At 41.2% G+C, this 17,269-nt stretch overlaps 1 protein-coding gene across 1 annotated transcript in view; it reads left to right on the top strand.

Moving 5' to 3' along the window:
* Positions 1-17,122, top strand: part of lrp2a (low density lipoprotein receptor-related protein 2a) — a 48,022-nt gene extending 30,900 nt beyond the window's left edge. The window contains 32 exon segments of the mRNA XM_062431454.1: positions 519-650; positions 1,263-1,464; positions 1,560-1,855; positions 2,362-3,028; positions 3,945-4,115; positions 4,214-4,437; positions 4,649-4,826; positions 5,448-5,644; positions 5,807-6,052; positions 6,270-6,398; positions 8,278-8,397; positions 9,180-9,296; positions 9,752-9,868; positions 10,081-10,218; positions 10,356-10,478; positions 10,624-10,752; positions 11,143-11,274; positions 11,515-11,646; positions 11,757-11,900; positions 12,006-12,171; positions 12,260-12,388; positions 12,523-12,746; positions 12,891-13,070; positions 13,629-13,748; positions 13,924-14,014; positions 14,172-14,239; positions 14,753-14,870; positions 14,972-15,092; positions 15,341-15,451; positions 16,476-16,592; positions 16,671-16,742; positions 16,856-17,122. Coding sequence (XP_062287438.1) covers positions 519-650; positions 1,263-1,464; positions 1,560-1,855; positions 2,362-3,028; positions 3,945-4,115; positions 4,214-4,437; positions 4,649-4,826; positions 5,448-5,644; positions 5,807-6,052; positions 6,270-6,398; positions 8,278-8,397; positions 9,180-9,296; positions 9,752-9,868; positions 10,081-10,218; positions 10,356-10,478; positions 10,624-10,752; positions 11,143-11,274; positions 11,515-11,646; positions 11,757-11,900; positions 12,006-12,171; positions 12,260-12,388; positions 12,523-12,746; positions 12,891-13,070; positions 13,629-13,748; positions 13,924-14,014; positions 14,172-14,239; positions 14,753-14,870; positions 14,972-15,092; positions 15,341-15,451; positions 16,476-16,592; positions 16,671-16,742; positions 16,856-17,026 — 5,282 coding nt within the window. The 3' untranslated portion in view covers positions 17,027-17,122.
* Positions 17,123-17,269: the final 147 nt, after the last annotated feature.

Here is a 17,269-nt window from a genome sequence, read left to right as displayed (position 1 = left end):
GCTGCTCGGTTATTGTGTGTTTGTGTCTGTCCGCCAATCTGCATCTGTGCGCTGGTGTGAGAGAGTGCTGTGAGTGATGTAGCGGAGAGTGCGAGTCAGTGGTGTATTTCTTTGTTGACGATGTGGTCAGCCAGGCCTCCTATTGTGTGTTGCATTCCACTGTGGTGACACCCATCAGTGTCCTCTGACAAACAGCACCTCCCCCTCCCTTTGTCCACCAGGGGTTACAGATCCTCACTTTGGCTTTTGTTTAGATAGCTCACCATGCATGGGAATGTGGAGTTGCCATGACTATTTTGAAAGCTTCGGCAGTGTTGTATTGTGCCTATTAGTTAAAAAGCAGTGGGGGCAGTACCTGAGGTAATTGGCAATTACAAAAAAGGAAAAAAGTCATTACAAAAAAGGATTAACATTTACATTGAATATAAATTAGTGGGTATAAGTTACTCAGTCACAGTACTGGAAATGTTACCTGTATTATCTACAGTTTAACATTATAATGTGATTTATTTCTGCAGCCATGCTGATCAGAACCTGCAACACGGATCAGTTCCGCTGCGATGATGGCAGGTGCATTGCCTCATCCTGGATCTGTGATGGGGACAATGACTGTGGTGACATGAGTGACGAAGACCAGAGACACAATTGTGGTATGCATCCTTTCAGTGCCTCTTCTGTTTTCCATCTTTTCCTTCTCCTCCCTGTTTGTTTTTTTTCATCCTTTTCTGCATCTTCCCAGTTCTTTATATCCTCCCCTTGTAGGCTATCCTCTTGTTCCCCACCACTCCGCATTGCCCCCTCCTGCTTCACTCATCCTGTCTTTATTTTGGACGCTGATGGATTAGGATACACACCACTGGGGAGTGTTATGTGGGGAGACACTGGCAGTCAGTGTCCAGCATCTTAGTCTCCTGTAGAAGGTCTCCAGTCCAAGGAACTGACATTCCTGATTTCTCCTGCCTCACTCGTTACTTTGTGCATGTCTCCTTTCTCTGGCTTCCTGGCTCAGGGTGGATCAAGACTCACCAGTGTGTGCTCCAACAATAAGATGCCTGAAGCTAAAACTTCAGCACTGCCTGAACCTCTGTAGGAGACTCACTTCAAACAATGTGGATCAATCACATTAGATGAATAAAGAATTTCAAGTCATGGCTGGATGTTTTGAAATACAGTTTGGAATGGTTGGATTGACAAAAATGCAGGTTAACGTTGGGTCATCAAATCAACCCTGTTTGTTTTTATGTTGTTTTGTCTTTTTTCAGCCAATCGCACATGTTCCAGTTCAGAGTTCACCTGTGCGAACAACCAACCACCTCAGCGGAAATGTATTCCCCGTGACTGGGTGTGCGACGGAGACGCAGACTGTGCAGATGCATTAGATGAGCATCAAAACTGCACACGTAAATCCTGTGGCGTCAATGAGTTCACCTGTGACAATGGCCTCTGCATACGCAGCTCCTACAGGTTAGAAAGAATAAACTCCTACAAAACATCACAAATGACTAATCAGTCTTCTGGCACTGGGAGTTACTTAATTGTGCCCTTTCATCCTAAATCAGGTGTGATCGGCGTAATGACTGTGGGGATAGCAGTGACGAGCAGGGCTGCACTTACCAGACGTGCCAGCAACACCAGTTCACCTGCCAAAACGGCCGCTGTGTGTCCCATGACTTTGTCTGTGATGGGGACAATGACTGTGGGGACGAGTCTGATGAACTGGAGCACATGTGCCTCACACCACCACCCACCTGCCCTCCTGGACAGTTCAGATGTGACAATGGACACTGTATCCCTCTGAGCCAGGTGTGCGACAGGAGTGATGACTGCTCTGACAACAGCGATGAGAAGGGATGTGGTGAGTGAAAGAGTTTTTCAGAATAGTTCAAGAATTTCTGTCACGAATAAGATCCTTCCCATTTTTCAGTAGCTTGAGGGTTTGTCTGCAGTCAAGTTTCTCTAACTGGTGCATGCTCCTCTAGGGGAGATATTAAAGAAGTAATAGAGAAATTAAGCTACAAATTGTCATCAATGTACGGTTGGAGGACAATTCAGATGACACAAAAATTATGGGATGGTTGAGCTGTGTGCAATAATAAATCAGTAAATATTAAAGCTAAAACCAGAAGCATAGTAAATGACCAAATAGTGTGATTTTGATGTCTTAGCAGCTACCATTTTTAGTTAAGGTCAGAATAATAAGCCACAGTATCAATCAAAGAAAGTGATTTGATCTTAAAATAAAAATAAATAATAAACACCAAAGAATCAGCTTGGTTCGCTTCCTTCTTTGTCTTGGCTTCCTTCATTGTCTTTGCTGAGGACTATAATAACACTGTTGCTGTTTTTGTTCTCTGACTGAAGGTCTCAATGAATGCACAGACCCATCAATCCACCACTGTGATCACAACTGTACTGACACGCCCACCAGCTTCATCTGTACCTGTCGCCCGGGTTACCGTCTCATGTCCGACAGCAAGACGTGCGATGATATCAACGAGTGCGCAGAGACACCAAGCGTGTGCAGCCAGGTGTGTGAGAATACTGTTGGCTCCTACGTCTGTAAGTGTGCCCCAGGATTCCTACGAGAGCCAGACGGACGCAGCTGCCGTCAGAACAGCAACATCTCGCCTTATCTCATCTTCAGCAACCGCTATTACCTCCGGAACCTGTCAACAGATGGGCAGGCCTACTCTATGATCCTGCAGGGTCTGACCAGTGTGGTGGCCATGGACTTTGATCGTGTGGACAAGCGTTTCTATTGGGTTGATGTGAGCCGCAGAGTAATTGAGAGAATGTCTTTCAACGGTAGTAACAGAGAGGTGGTGGTCAATGGAGTTCTGCACGGGGAGGGCCTTGCAGTCGACTGGATAGGGAGGAAACTCTACTGGGTGGACAGCTTCTTGGATTGCCTTAAAGTGTCTGAGCTGGATGGTCGCTTTGTGAAGAAACTGGCTGAACACTGCGTCGATGCCAATAACACCTACTGCTTCGAAAACCCCAGAGCCATTGTGTTGCATCCTAAATATGGGTGGGTAGAAATCTCACAGTAGAACCTGATTGATATATCGACAGGGCCAGTGTTAGTGGCTTGGCTGCTATTATCATGAATATTGGCTTATCACAATATATTGATATCAGAGTAATGTATGTTCAGATGTTTAGATATTCTAAACGAGATTACAGTTTGATAAATTGCAGGTATTTTCATTAGATGTAATTTTATAGGCTTCATTGTTAAACAAACTTTCACTCAATTCAATTTTTATATTTAGATTTGATTGGTAACGTGAGTTAATAATTTCCTAGGAATTTAACTGAACAAAAACTAGTCAGGATTTAATTAAGTCTTGAAATTCCATTTAAAGCCAGTGAGATAACAATACGTCATTAATTTGTTGTTGGGAACTGTTAAATCGTACTGTTGCCTGCAGTTAATTTTTTTGTAAATTCATCTTAATTGCTGACAGAAAGGTTATGTTAATAAGTCATTGTAATAAATTGGCGGAAAATGTATCAACTTAATGGTACCTATAATTAGGACCAAGTTACATCGTTATTTCCAGGAAATCATTAAGAAATTATGGATTTGTGAAATAAGGTTATTACTTAATTAATTTAAATTTGTATTCATTGTTATTATTCATAATTTTTTTTGAAAGTTAAGGTTACTGTTCAGATGAAAAACATTCTGCCTTAGGCATATCTTAATTACAACTCTTAAATAAACACATTTTAGGGACATTTGACAAATTGTAGTTGCAGTACTAAAAATGTTAAAAAGAAAGTCAAATACCGACAAATACCGATCTCAGTATCTAAAAATTACTGTATCAGTCAATCTTACCCCATACAGAGTGGATGATTGATAGGTTTTTGTTGAGAAGTTTAGACTCTTCTTCTTCACATCAAGTGATCTAAAGTCATTTTCTTGGATCTCTTCTTAGATATGTGTACTGGACAGACTGGGGAGACAAAGCCTTTATAGGCCGCACTGGAACGGATGGATCTAACAAAGTGGCTATCATCACCACAAAGATAGAGTGGCCCAATGGGATCACGATCGACTACACTAATGACAAGCTGTACTGGTCTGATGCACATCTGAACTACATTGAGTAAGTACATTTGTCAGGAAGTGGTCACACTTACATCAAAAGCTGTGAGACTTGTAACTATTTAACTTTTAATTCTTAAACCCTTAAACCCTTCTCAGGTACTCAGACCTGGATGGTCAACACAGACACACAGTGTATGATGGAAATTTGCCTCACCCGTTTGCCCTGACTGTGTTTGAGGAGACTGTATACTGGACTGACTGGAACACACGGACAGTGGAAAAAGGCAACAAATACGATGGCTCTGGTCGTCAGGCCCTGGTTAACACCACTCACAGACCATTTGACATTCATGTATGTCACCCTTACAGACAGCCTATCGGTGAGTTAAAACCTCAGAATCTTTTGTTCAAGTTTTGTTACTTCTGTGATAAGACTGTTACTTACTTCGAGATATTTGTTACTTATCTTTACATGTGCAGCTGTGTTACATTGATTTAACTACAGGTTTTGGCTACCAGCTGCACAATACCTGGCATCTCAGCTGCGGCAAATTGAGATTGTTTGACCCTCTGTGGCTCTTCCTCTGACAGGAAACAATCCCTGTGGGGTAAACAATGGTGGCTGCTCTCACCTGTGCCTGATCCGTCACGGGGGTCGGGAACACACCTGTGAGTGTCCCGACCATTTCCTGACGGTCCAAATAGGAGGTGTGACGAGATGCCTTCCCATGTGCACCAGCACCCAGTACAGATGTGCTAACAATGAACGGTTTGTCACAATCTTTTCCTGTAGTCTTGTTGTGTGATGTGTAGCATTTTAAACATCTATATGATTGTCAAACTGTGATACATTAGTGTAAGAACCATAAACAAATTAGACCACTGCTTACATTTCTGTAATCCATCCATCAACTGTCATTTTAAGACACTGAAATAGTTTAATCACTCTTTGTATTGGAAAAATAGCGCACCCTGCTGTCTGTGATCATAAAATCCACCAGGCTGTTCATAAAATCCTTCTTGGGGGCACAAAATGTGCACACATGTAGTAGTGATGAGGGCAACAGGTGTACATATATTTATATAATCATAGTTATTTTTAAAAACTGATAAATTCGTGTAGAAATAGTTGATATCAAATGCTACACGTACATTTAACTTTTAAGCCCACTGTTCACAACCATGTTATAATCATGGGGGATGTGTAATGAGTTTTGAACAGTTACATGGAGTTAAGTAACTTTTTTCAGAAAGTGGTTGCACCTTTTTGGAGTTATTCTTTTAACATGCTCTGCGCTGCATTAGTCAACACATGAATGTTTTTTTCCCCACATACTGTAAAGTTCAGAGAAAAGCTCTGAACACTTTAGTTCTGCCTCTGCTTGAACAGTTGTATTCCTATCTGGTGGAAATGTGATGGTCAGAGGGACTGCAGAGACGGCTCAGATGAGCCCTCAACCTGCCCCACGCGCCACTGCAGGCTTGGTCAGTTTCAATGCAACGATGGAAACTGCACCAGTCCGCACTTCCTGTGCAACAGCAACCAGGACTGCCATGACGGCTCAGATGAAGACCCTGTGCTATGTGGTTGGTTGTGTTCTCTAAGCTTTCTCATTTTGACAGCTATAATTAACACTTACTTCTGTTTTCTTCCATTCATTTGCGTAATTTCTAACATGTCTACATTTCTTATGACCTCATGTTTGTAAAATGTATCTCTGTCAACTGAGCAACTTGTCTTCCTTTCAGCTACACACCAGTGTGAAAATCACCAGTGGCAGTGTGCAAATAAGCGTTGTATCCCTGAGTCATGGCAGTGCGACGGTGAGGATGACTGTGGTGATCAGTCTGACGAGGACCCTGCCCACTGCTCCACCAGGACCTGTCGTCCTGGACAGTTCAAATGCCGCAATGGACGCTGCATCCCCCAGAGCTGGAAATGTGATGTTGATGATGACTGTGGTGATAACTCAGATGAACCGTTAGAAGAGTGCAGTAAGTTAAACTCATTGCAGTCTGTATTTTTCTTTGTTATTAAACTATCCAAGGATTTTACTTTTATTGTAAAACATTTTGATGCACTTTGCAACCTTATCAGTATACACGTATTAAGCTAAACTTTAAGTTTGACTCCTTTTTGGCAATAACTAACATAACATGGATTTTGACGTATAAATAAGTCTTGTTTGACGTCTGTGATTTTACTCCACAGTGGGACCATCATATCGTTGTGACAATCACACAGAGTTTGACTGCAAGACCAACTACCGATGTGTGCCTCTTTGGTCTGTATGCAACGGCCACAACGACTGCAGAGACAATAGTGATGAACAAGGCTGTGGTGAGTCTGCGACAAGCATCCTTGAGACACATATAAACTTCTGTTTACAACTTGCAAGCAATTTTAATTATTATTAAACTACTTAATAATAATTTAATTAATTAGATTTTTATTCAGATCTTGTGTTAAAACTGTCCAGGATGACCAAATCACATTGTTTCACTGATAGTAAGATGATTCCATCGAGCTCAGAGGAATACAACTTTTACAGCATGTAGATTGTGTATCGAAAAAGTGAGTGAAGGGCAATTAGCCAACACCTCAGCCTCCACTGGAACATTACACAGTGAGGTAGTGGGAGGTGCTGATGGAGAGGGTTTCACCACTCACCCTCCCCCACCATTTTACCTCCCCCTAAGAGCACCACAGATTTATGAGCTGTTCTGTAGTATGGGTCTACATATGTATGCGTGTGTTGTTGCTCTGTCCTTGCGTGGGGGCAGGGTTCACACAAGTCGCTTTGTACTTTGCTACGATCCAAACACACTCAACGTGGCCCTCCCGTCTCTTATCAGAGGCCCTCGCTCCATTAGTGCCATGCCGGCGCAGGAGGGGAGATCCGTGCTAATCTTCCTGTAAGAATGTAGCAGATGGGCCAGGTGTAAGGCCAGGAGAGCAGGACTAGCTAACACCGTGCTATCTTTGACCCCCAGCACCGTGTGGTAGAGACAGCTCAGACTAGCTCTCCTCCACTTCTCTCCCTTCTGTGCTTCTCATCTTGCTCAGCCTTATCCACTTCAGACACATACTGGCTTGATAGAGGTCACCCATCTGTTTAAGGCATTCTGCTCTCCTCCCTCTATGACTATTGCAGTTTAATTAAAAAAACAAGATGCCTTTCATTTCAAACTGACATTTTCATCATTACTTAAACACCTAAAAATGTCATAAATACAGTCCTATCATGCAGTTGTTGCTCCTACTGATACATTTAACCACTGGAACTCCCTCTTTGCTCATCACTCTGTCACTCACAATTTCAACAGTGATTTTCACCACTTAATCTCATTAAAATTTAATGTAAAGATTGTGCTACTGTGTTGATGTGCTAATGAGAATGAGAGCCTTTAAAATGGGGTGGACAAACTATTAGAAACATCTGTCATTATAAGGCATTATAATTCAACAGTGCCACATACACCTCCAAAATGACAGTAAAGTTGACTCAGCACCTCTCTAAAACAGTTTAAACAAAAAATGGAAATTTTAACCTTTTCACAGGCAGGATTTACTGCAGGTTTGTTGTATTAAATATATGTTAGTTGTAGCTAGGTTTATCTAATAAATGGCCAACTGGGTATATTGTTATATTATATTGCATATTGATCACAAAATATGATCAAAATAAAAATTACAAGTCTTTGCAAATACAGAACATGTCAAATTCTCAGCTCATAGAGTCAAATTCAAATAAAATTTAGAGGCTTCTGCCATTTCCCATTGTTATATTTCACAACATTCAAAATTTGTTTGTGTAAATCTTTGTTTGCTTTCTCTTCAGATAATTTAGTGGTGCCTGAAAAACACAAATTCACGCTAAACAATTGATCAAGTACATCTTACAAATTGAAATAAAGAATTGATTTAGTTCTTTTCATAGATTGTGCCCCTTGAACTTATTTCCTCTTCACAAATCACAACATCATAGAACTGTGGTCTTGCCACAGGTGCAGCATCTGCATATTTACAGTGCTTGAAATGTTGTGTTATAGATACAAATCTCATGTCCCAAAAATGTCCTGTTAACCTTTAGGTGCTGTTGAAGTTAATAAAACTGATCATAGAAAATAAATGTTTTTCAGTCACTAATAGGCAGTATTTACTCCAGCATAGTGCTTTAAAATCACAGACTGATGTAATTTATCGTGTCTGCTCTCAGATGAACTGACCTGTGATCCAAATGGAGACTTCCACTGTGACAACAACCGCTGCATCCCGCTAAGATGGAAATGTGACGGGGACGACGACTGTGGAGACAACTCTGATGAACGCAGCTGTGGTGAGTGCTATTCGCTGTCACCGATAAACAGACATCATCCAGTTGTCTGTTTGAAGTTTAGTTTGATCACTGATGAGCGAGTACACTAGGAAAAGCAGGAGATTTGGGGATATTGTTTAAGTGTCTTCTAAGTGTGTTTAGTTTAGGATTTTAGCTCTGACTGTGAAATGTCCAAATGAAACGCGAGTGCTGATGACAAAGAATAGAGGTGCGACCATTTTATCAGACAGCAGGGATGTTTTGCGAGAGGCAGTCTTCTGCAGACAGCAGAGTGCTGAGAGAGGTAGTCTTATCAGCTGCTTGAGAAACAGGCTGCCCCTCAGCGTGTCAAAGAGAGGGAGTGAAAGGAGTCTGTCACCTTTTGCCCTGGAGAATTTAAACATGTCTGAGAACCTGCCAGTTAATAAGGATAATGTAGCTTCTCAAAGAGAGACAGTGTCTGGGGTTAAATCACGGTGGTACCGCTCCAATTATTGCTGCTCATGCTAGGAGAGTTTGTTTTCTGTGAACTCTATGAGCTCAATGTACAGTAACGAATGCATATGCTTTTTGGGTCAGTTTGGGTGTTTTATGTCATAATATGGAAGAAAATAATATGGATCATTTGTAATCCTCCTGTGTTACAAGTCTGAGAAATATGTCAAACTGTGTGAATTCACATTAGAGCTTTTGATGCGTTCTGATTAATGTGTTTCTAAAATGGAAATTAAATATTAACAAATTTAAGATCTGCATGTTTTAATTCCACACTGTGAAATTTCTGCTCTCCTGTTTTCCCTCAGCTCCACGCGCGTGCACAGAGAGCGAGTTTCGTTGTGAAAATCTGCGCTGCATTCCCGACCGTTGGGTCTGTGACCATGACAACGACTGTGAGGACAACTCAGATGAAAGGGACTGTGGTAAGTGGAGGCTCTTTGTTTTGGCCCGGGGTCTGGCTGTTTGTGAGTAACTGAGGGCTGCTAAACAAAGAAGCAATAAAACTTCAATTTTTTAAGGATAGACAGACAGGACCACCAATAGACATTTATTCAGAAAGAGTTGAATCAGTCTGCTACAACTGAAGGATTTGTCCATACAGTGCTGGTAGAGTGCAGGACAGATCACTGTAGACAGTCCCACACCGCATCGCTACAAGTTATTCTAGATGAACATGAGATACATCAAATAAAAGACTTCTCTCCAGGAATAAAAAATAAGCTGCTGTGAGACTTTTACAATAGTCATTGAATCAATTTTCTAGACAGAAAATAAATAAATTTAGCAGCAAATGACTCTTTATTGTACTCTAAATATTTTCAATAACTGTAATTTACTTTTATGTGAAGTAATACAACATTGTTTGGCTGTGTTGCAGAATTGCGGACTTGTCATCCTGGTTTCTTCCAGTGCAGCAGTGGTCACTGCATCGCTGAACGTTTCAAGTGCGATGGCAACGCTGACTGTCTGGACTATACAGATGAGACGTCATGTCGTGAGTTTGAAGTTTAAATGGTTTTCACTGCACACTTGTTAGTAATACGCTTACTGTCTCTGTCACAGAAGGAGACCTGATTTAACATAGCATGCATGAATTCCTTTTTAAAGACCTTGAGGTTCTGCTTTCATGAGGATTGTGAGTTTGGGTATTCATTTTCATGTGTTAAAGTCACAAATTGAGTTTAACTGAACGGTTCTGACTTTCAGCCACCCGCTTTCCAAATGGCACGTACTGTCCCCCCTTCCTGTTCGAGTGCAAAAACCACGTATGTGTCCAGCCTCACTGGAAATGTGATGGAGACAACGACTGCGGGGACAATTCAGATGAGGAGCTTCACCTCTGCTGTAAGGAATGACATAAACTCTCACATGGCCAGTGGGCACAAAACCTCACACCATCACATTCTTGCCAAATTGTCCAATTCTGAATCACAATATATATAATAAAAACTGACCTACTGTTCTTCTCTTTCTTTCCACAGTGGAAATTCAGTGTGAGGCTCCTTTCCGTTTCCGCTGTGACAACAACCGTTGCATCTACAGCCACGAGCTGTGTAACTCTGTTGATGACTGTGGTGACGGCTCTGATGAGAGACAGGAAAACTGTACGTATGACACTTTTTGGAACAGAGTGCAGGGCACATTTTAAAAGGCTGCAGTAGTATTTATTTACTGAAACGGATATTCGTTATTGTATCAGTACAGAATCTTTTGTTGATCTCCTGAGTTGATATGTTTCTCTCCATTTAGGCCAAAGCCCCACACATGGTCCCTGTACAGATGATGAGTACAAATGCAGTAACGGACAATGCATCCCTCTGCAGTATGCCTGTGATGATTATGATGACTGTGGAGACCAGTCAGATGAGCTCGGCTGCCGTAAGTAACTTTAATAACGAGCATTTCACAGTGTCACTGTGAAATAAAAAGGAAAGATCTATCACCTCAACATTAATAGTTGTTACGGTTAAGGTTAGTAAGGCTATTTATCGCAATTAAATGAATTCAATGACGCAATGAAACAATTTAAAAAAAAAATAAAAATAAAAAGCCCCACACGTCACAGCAGCACGTTAACCTCCAAAAAAGAAACACATCAGTGTATTTATTCAGTACTGCCACTGTGATCATAATGCAATGAACTGTTTTGGTAATTTTGTTTAACCCCAAATTGACTGGGAATTACAGGATAAAACAATTAAATATACTACAAAAAAAGTACAGTTACCACTCTGACATTCAATATTTTGTTGTATGTGCTCCTGTCAGACCAGCACGGTGGACACACTTGCAGTGACAACATCTGTGAACATAACTGCACTGACCTGACAGAGGGAGGTATCCTCTGCTCCTGCAGGCCCGGCTATAAGCCCAGAACAACAGAAAAACACACCTGTGAAGGTGAAGGACACATCAATTGTTCAGTCATGTAGTTTCTAACATTAACCCATTTCACTACTAAGACAGAAATTCTGTTCGCATAGATACAAATCTCATGCCTCAAAAATGTCCCGTTAACCTTAAGGTGCTGTTGAAGTTAATAAAACTGATCATAGAAAAGAAATGTTCAGAAATGTACAGAAAGACAGAAATTCTGTTCGCATTTTCTTATTTTTATCTTTCATCTGCTTTTGGGAACAGATGTCAATGAGTGTGAGGTGTATGGGACGTGTCCCCAGGAGTGCAAGAATACAAAGGGCAGCTACGAGTGTTTCTGTGCTGAAGGCTTTGTCTCTTTTGGTGAGCCGCATGGGACGGAGTGTGCTGCTCAAGGTAAGACTTTGGCATTCAAGAGCAAATTCCTTTCAGACTCCCACTGATGTTGAGAGTGTTGAACCAAATACACCTCAAACAGAATTCACCACATCTCCCGCTCTGTATAGGAAACCCACCGGTGCTGCTCCTGCCTGACAATGTTCGCATCCGTCGTTTCAACATGACGTCTGAACAGTATTCAGACTATGTGGACAACGCTGAGCACATCCAAGCTTTGGACTACCTGTGGGATCCAGAGGGACAAGGCCTCAGTAAGACTAATTCTGTAGAACTGTTAGTGTTGTGTGGCTACAATTATTATAAAAGCAACAAATTCAACTATAATAATCTTAATCCTCCACCCTGCTGTGCTGTAGGTATTGTGTACTGGACTGTTCTGGGACGAGGATCGCAGTTTGGCTCTATCAAGCGGGCCTATATGACTACATTCAACGATAATGGCAACAACCCAGTGAAAGAGCTGGATCTCAACCTGAGATATGTTGCTAATCCTGACGGCATCGCTGTGGATTGGGTTGGCCGGTAATCCACCATAGATACCGCTTCACTTTTATAGACGTTGCTCTAAATTTTGTCCAGTTTATAACTGTACACTTTTAAATGCTTACAGGCACATTTACTGGACAGATTCAGGAACCAATCGAATTGAAGTGGCCAAACTGGACGGGCGGTACAGGAAGTGGTTGATCCATACTGACCTTGACCAGCCCGCTGCTATTGTTGTCAATCCAATGCTCGGGTATGAAAATGTTGAGCTTTAGTTTGAAAAATATTTTGTTTTCATCCTTCATTGCATTATACAACTGGATAAAGTTTTGTCTCCATGCACAAAAAGTAATTTGAGTGTTTCTGTGGTTGTTTCTGTTCTGGCAGAATGATGTACTGGACAGACTGGGGCAGGAAACCCAGGATAGAGTCAGCGTGGATGGATGGTCAGCACAGAGAGGTGCTGGTCAATGAGGAGGATCTGGGATGGCCCACTGGTCTGGCTCTGGATTATCTGAATGGAAATAGGATCTACTGGTGTGATTCCAAAGAAAACATCATTGAGTCTATGAAGCCTGACGGCACAGACAGAAAGATCGTCATATCAGGAGGTCAGAGCACTGATGTGCAGGACAGCTAGTCTGCATGTTGCTTTATGAGCAGGCACTGATGCATTCAGTGTTTGATTAAATCTACAGAGGAGTTGATAAAAGATTATAATTCGTGTTGATGGTGTTGTGTTTTCTCTATTCCAGACATTGGACATCCTTACAGTCTGGATGTCTTTGAGGGACATGTGTACTGGACAACTAAAGAAAAAGGTGAAGTGTGGAGGACTAATAAGTTTGGGAGAGGAAGTAAAGTCAAAGTTCTGACCATCAACCCCTGGCTGACTCAAGTCCGCGTTTACCAGGAGCACCGACATAACCAGTCAGGTCAGAGCACAGTGAGGTTCATGTAATTATTGTTTAGTATAATGTACGACGTACGTGTGATTGAAGAGATCACAAAACCAGTCTTAAATTAATGCTGACACACTTTTGTGTTTCACTAATATATTTGCAGATTGCATATTGTTCAAAAATAAAGTGTGATTTGGAATGGATTGAACAACTTCGACTTCATACAGTGATAATCAGCATTGTATGAAATTATACTTTTTCTTTTTAATTTAACTATGAAAGATTAATTGAGAAAAAATAGAAAGCCTTGGCCAAGGTAGACAAACTGCACTGATGAAATCATAATACTAATGACCTTTTAGGGGACATTTTATGTCTGTGGCTGACAGTAGAGGGATGAAACTAAATGATTAGAAATCCAACAAGACACCTTGCAGTTCATGGTCCTTTGCTCCAAGGCCACCTGAAATATTTAATTTCAACAATTTCAACTTGCTATGAGTTTATTTAAATGATTTATATCCAGGAATGGTTCTCTTTTGCTTTAAACAATAACTAACAGTGTTAGTCTTTATGCTATGTCCTCTTCAGTGACCAACCCTTGTAAGAATGTGTGCAGTCATCTCTGTCTCATCCGGCCTGGTGGATACACCTGTGCCTGCCCGCAAGGCTCCTCTCTGGTGGATTTCAACTCCAACGAATGTGACGCAGGTATACAACAGCCCCGACTGCATCTGCTGCCTGACTTGTGTGTTTGCTGTTTTGTTGCATCTCAGTTTGCACTCAGATGTCCATCGTGTGCCTGGCTGCTTCTGTGTGGTTTTGTTATACTGTACATTGTTTTGTTGTTGTTCATTCTGTGTATGCCTGGCTTCTGCTCCCGCAGCTATTGATGCACCTGTTCCAATGCCCCTTGCATGTAGATGCATGAATGATGGAACCTGCTACACTGATGAAGGGGGTGTGCCCAAGTGCAAGTGAGTTTAGTTGCAGGTGCCTTTTATACCAGAGAATGATCCATCTGTCAAAACCAGTAATGCCTGATATTTTTGGTATTCATCCTTTTTCACTTTAAGATTTTGTTGTCACATGTAAGTTGTGTCGTTAAAGATTTGTTATCGTTATTTTGTGTAGATGTCCATACGGTTATGTTGGCAGCTACTGTGAGATGGGAAAGTCAAGGGGTGCTCCAGCAGGAACAGGTACTGTCATTTTTCTATTATCGAACCTTTTATTTATTAATTCCCAGTCACTCTTTGGCCATCAGTTCGTAACTTAAAAGGTCGACTTAACAAAGTCTTACAACCACAAACCTGGGGGAGTCCTTCCTACATGCAACAGTTGACACGCAGGAACTGCTGTATAGTAGCAGTCATAATCTGTTTGCTTCACTGGAGCAGATCGGAGCCAAAAGTGATGAAGTCACACTTTTTGCTTATCTTCTCTCAAGGTCACGAAGGCCAACAAAACAGCTTAGAAAACAGTGTTGCTCAGGAAATACTGACCAGTCAAAATCACACTTTTTCTTAATAGATAGCCAAGTGATACTACCACTGATCACTGTTTAACTTCTCTTATGGTTCAGCAGGCTAATCCAGAAATCATAAACAGTAATGGAGTCAGCGAGATGTTATTTGCAGTGTTTATGATCATTACTGTAAAGATAATGTCCACTATGCATGCAACTGAATATTTCCCACTTTGTCTGTCTTTAGCTGTGGCGGTCCTGCTTGCAGTCATTATCATCTTAATTACGGGAGCTTTGGCTGTTGGGGTTTTCCTCAACTACAAGCGCACAGGGTCCTTCATCCCCCCCATGCCCAAGCTACCCAGGTATCTCTTGGCTTTTATTCATTCAGTGTCATTCACCTCCATTCACTGCTTGTGCAACGATGCTCACAGTCAATGAATAGGAGTCTTTCGGTTTTGTCCAGTCTCAGCAGCTTGGTAAAGTCCAGTGACACAGGGAATGGGGTGACGTTCCGCTCGGGCGATAATGTGGATCTCGGACCTACACACATTGGAGTGTCATTCATTGACACGGCCATGCAGATGGTGAGTTGTGGCAGTTCAAAAGTTCCCTAAGTCACAAACAATCTACTGTCAGCATTTTTGACTCACTTCTTCTTGACAAACAAGTTTTCATGTGTAGTATTTATCGACAGCTTTCACTTAAACATCCCCCTTAAAACTGCTTGTATCAGCAGCATTTGAGAAACAGCAGGGTAACATATTAACTGTCTATCTTTTGAGGTTCAATAATGAATGTAAAAACCAATCTCATCAATTTAATATCACCGTAGGACGACAATTTTGCCATGGATGGCGGGAGGCAGCCAGTCACATTTGAGAACCCGTTATACGCCACTGCTCCTGGAGTGTCCGGTGATCCTGCGGTCATTCATGCCACACAGGTACACAAACGTTTAATATTTAGACCGTTAGCTGCACAACTCAGAACTATTCTATATGAACACATTGCCACGAAAATATAGTGAATAAATAGAAACAAAGACCAATTCATTGATTTTGATGGCATCCATGATGTGAGATTTATACCACGAGGCAGCTTCTGAAGTTTGATTTATGATGTATTAAAAGGGATATGTTCCCTGGATCAGGACATTTTATTTTTAAATCCCGCTTAACTCAAAAATGAAGTTTTCTGATTGTTACCTCAGTTAGATGTTTGACCTTTATTGTGTAGAATGATATATGTGAAGGCTTTGTTTTCACATGCATCTGCTGAAGGAAGAAAAGTTTCTCTGTGCTCACCTTAAATCTGAGTTAAAGACCGGTATATATGAGCGTGATCTTGTGACACTAGTTTGGAAACCTATCGTGGTCCAGTTACAAGATCCAACAGTCCATAAAATGAAAACATTTGCATATTCATAAATTACGGATTTTTCAATGAGAGAGAAGGAGTGAATGTGTGTGAACAAAGTAACTGTTTCTGTGGAAACACATCAGGCACAAATCCAATTATTTTTTATAACTTTAAGGTGTACTTAGTTCAGTTAAATTCAGTCCAGTACACTTCAAAGTAATAACAATAATTTGATTTGTGCCTGATGTGTTTCCACAAACTGAGTGATAGGAATAATATTCCTATCACTGTTTTGATCAGTGTTTTGCTGGCCACACGAACCTCGTCATTGCTCAATATTTCATAAACAAAAAGATGAAGAAACACCTGCACACTGATGATTTAAATCCTGCTCTTCTTTTATTTCATTTAAAACAAGAATTTGGTATTTTTCTGTAATTTTATGCTGATGATCGTTACCCAGCTCCTGTAAAGACTTTATGGATGTGCATGTGTCTCCTGATGATCACTCAAATAAACCCTTCAAATTGTCAAATTATGGTTTATTAGTTTAACCAATTATGGCAACAAACAGTTATAACTAATATGACAACCTTACTCTTAAACAGGTAACTGTTAATGTGAGCGGTGAACAGTTACAGAACAACTTTGTGAACCCGGCGTATCGTGCAGAACAGACGGGGGGCATCGTGAACACGTCTTCTGTCAGCACCAAACCTGTTGAGGTGAGTATGCTGACATAAAACTGTGTCTGCTACACCAGTCCTGTGTGAGACTGCTTCATCGTTTGTGTTTGATTGTAGGAGTCTAAGTGGAGCTTATTCAAGCGAAAGTTAAAGCCAAGCACCACATTTGAAAACCCTTCATATTCAGAGGTAAGTTTGGACATGGTGCTGAGTCACGATACAAAGATACTTTTGAAAACATCAGTTACTAAAAGAAAGCAGGTGTCGTTACGCACATGTTTTCCTTCTGAATTTTATCACAGATGAAAGATGAGAAGCCTTTAGCGAGCAGCGGGGTCACTTCTTCCTCAGAGCCCTCTCCGTTTGTTCCCCCCGCCAAACCTCAGAGGAAGGATCGCCCCAGCACCTTTTCACCAACCGAGGACAGTTTCAAAGACACGGCCAACCTCGTTAAAGAGGACAGTGACGTATAACCCCTCTCTAACAGATGGGAATCGAAAAAAGAAACACACTTTGCACAGAATTTATTTTTTTATGCAGCCTGTGTACAAAACTCAAATTGTTTTAGGTAAGAGACACACACGTCTATAGAATGAAGAAAAAGGTCTTCTGCGACTATGCCTTCTGACATTTCTTATGCCAATTCTTGTGTTAATGTTTTTTTCTTTATTCTGATGTACTATATGTATATCTTTGCACTGAAGCTGCTGATAGAA

Source organism: Scomber scombrus, chromosome 13 (assembly GCF_963691925.1).
Source record: "Scomber scombrus chromosome 13, fScoSco1.1, whole genome shotgun sequence".
Taxonomy (NCBI): Eukaryota; Metazoa; Chordata; class Actinopteri; order Scombriformes; family Scombridae; genus Scomber; species Scomber scombrus.
Note: the sequence above shows the minus strand (reverse complement) of the source record. Positions and strands in the feature narration are given on the sequence as shown.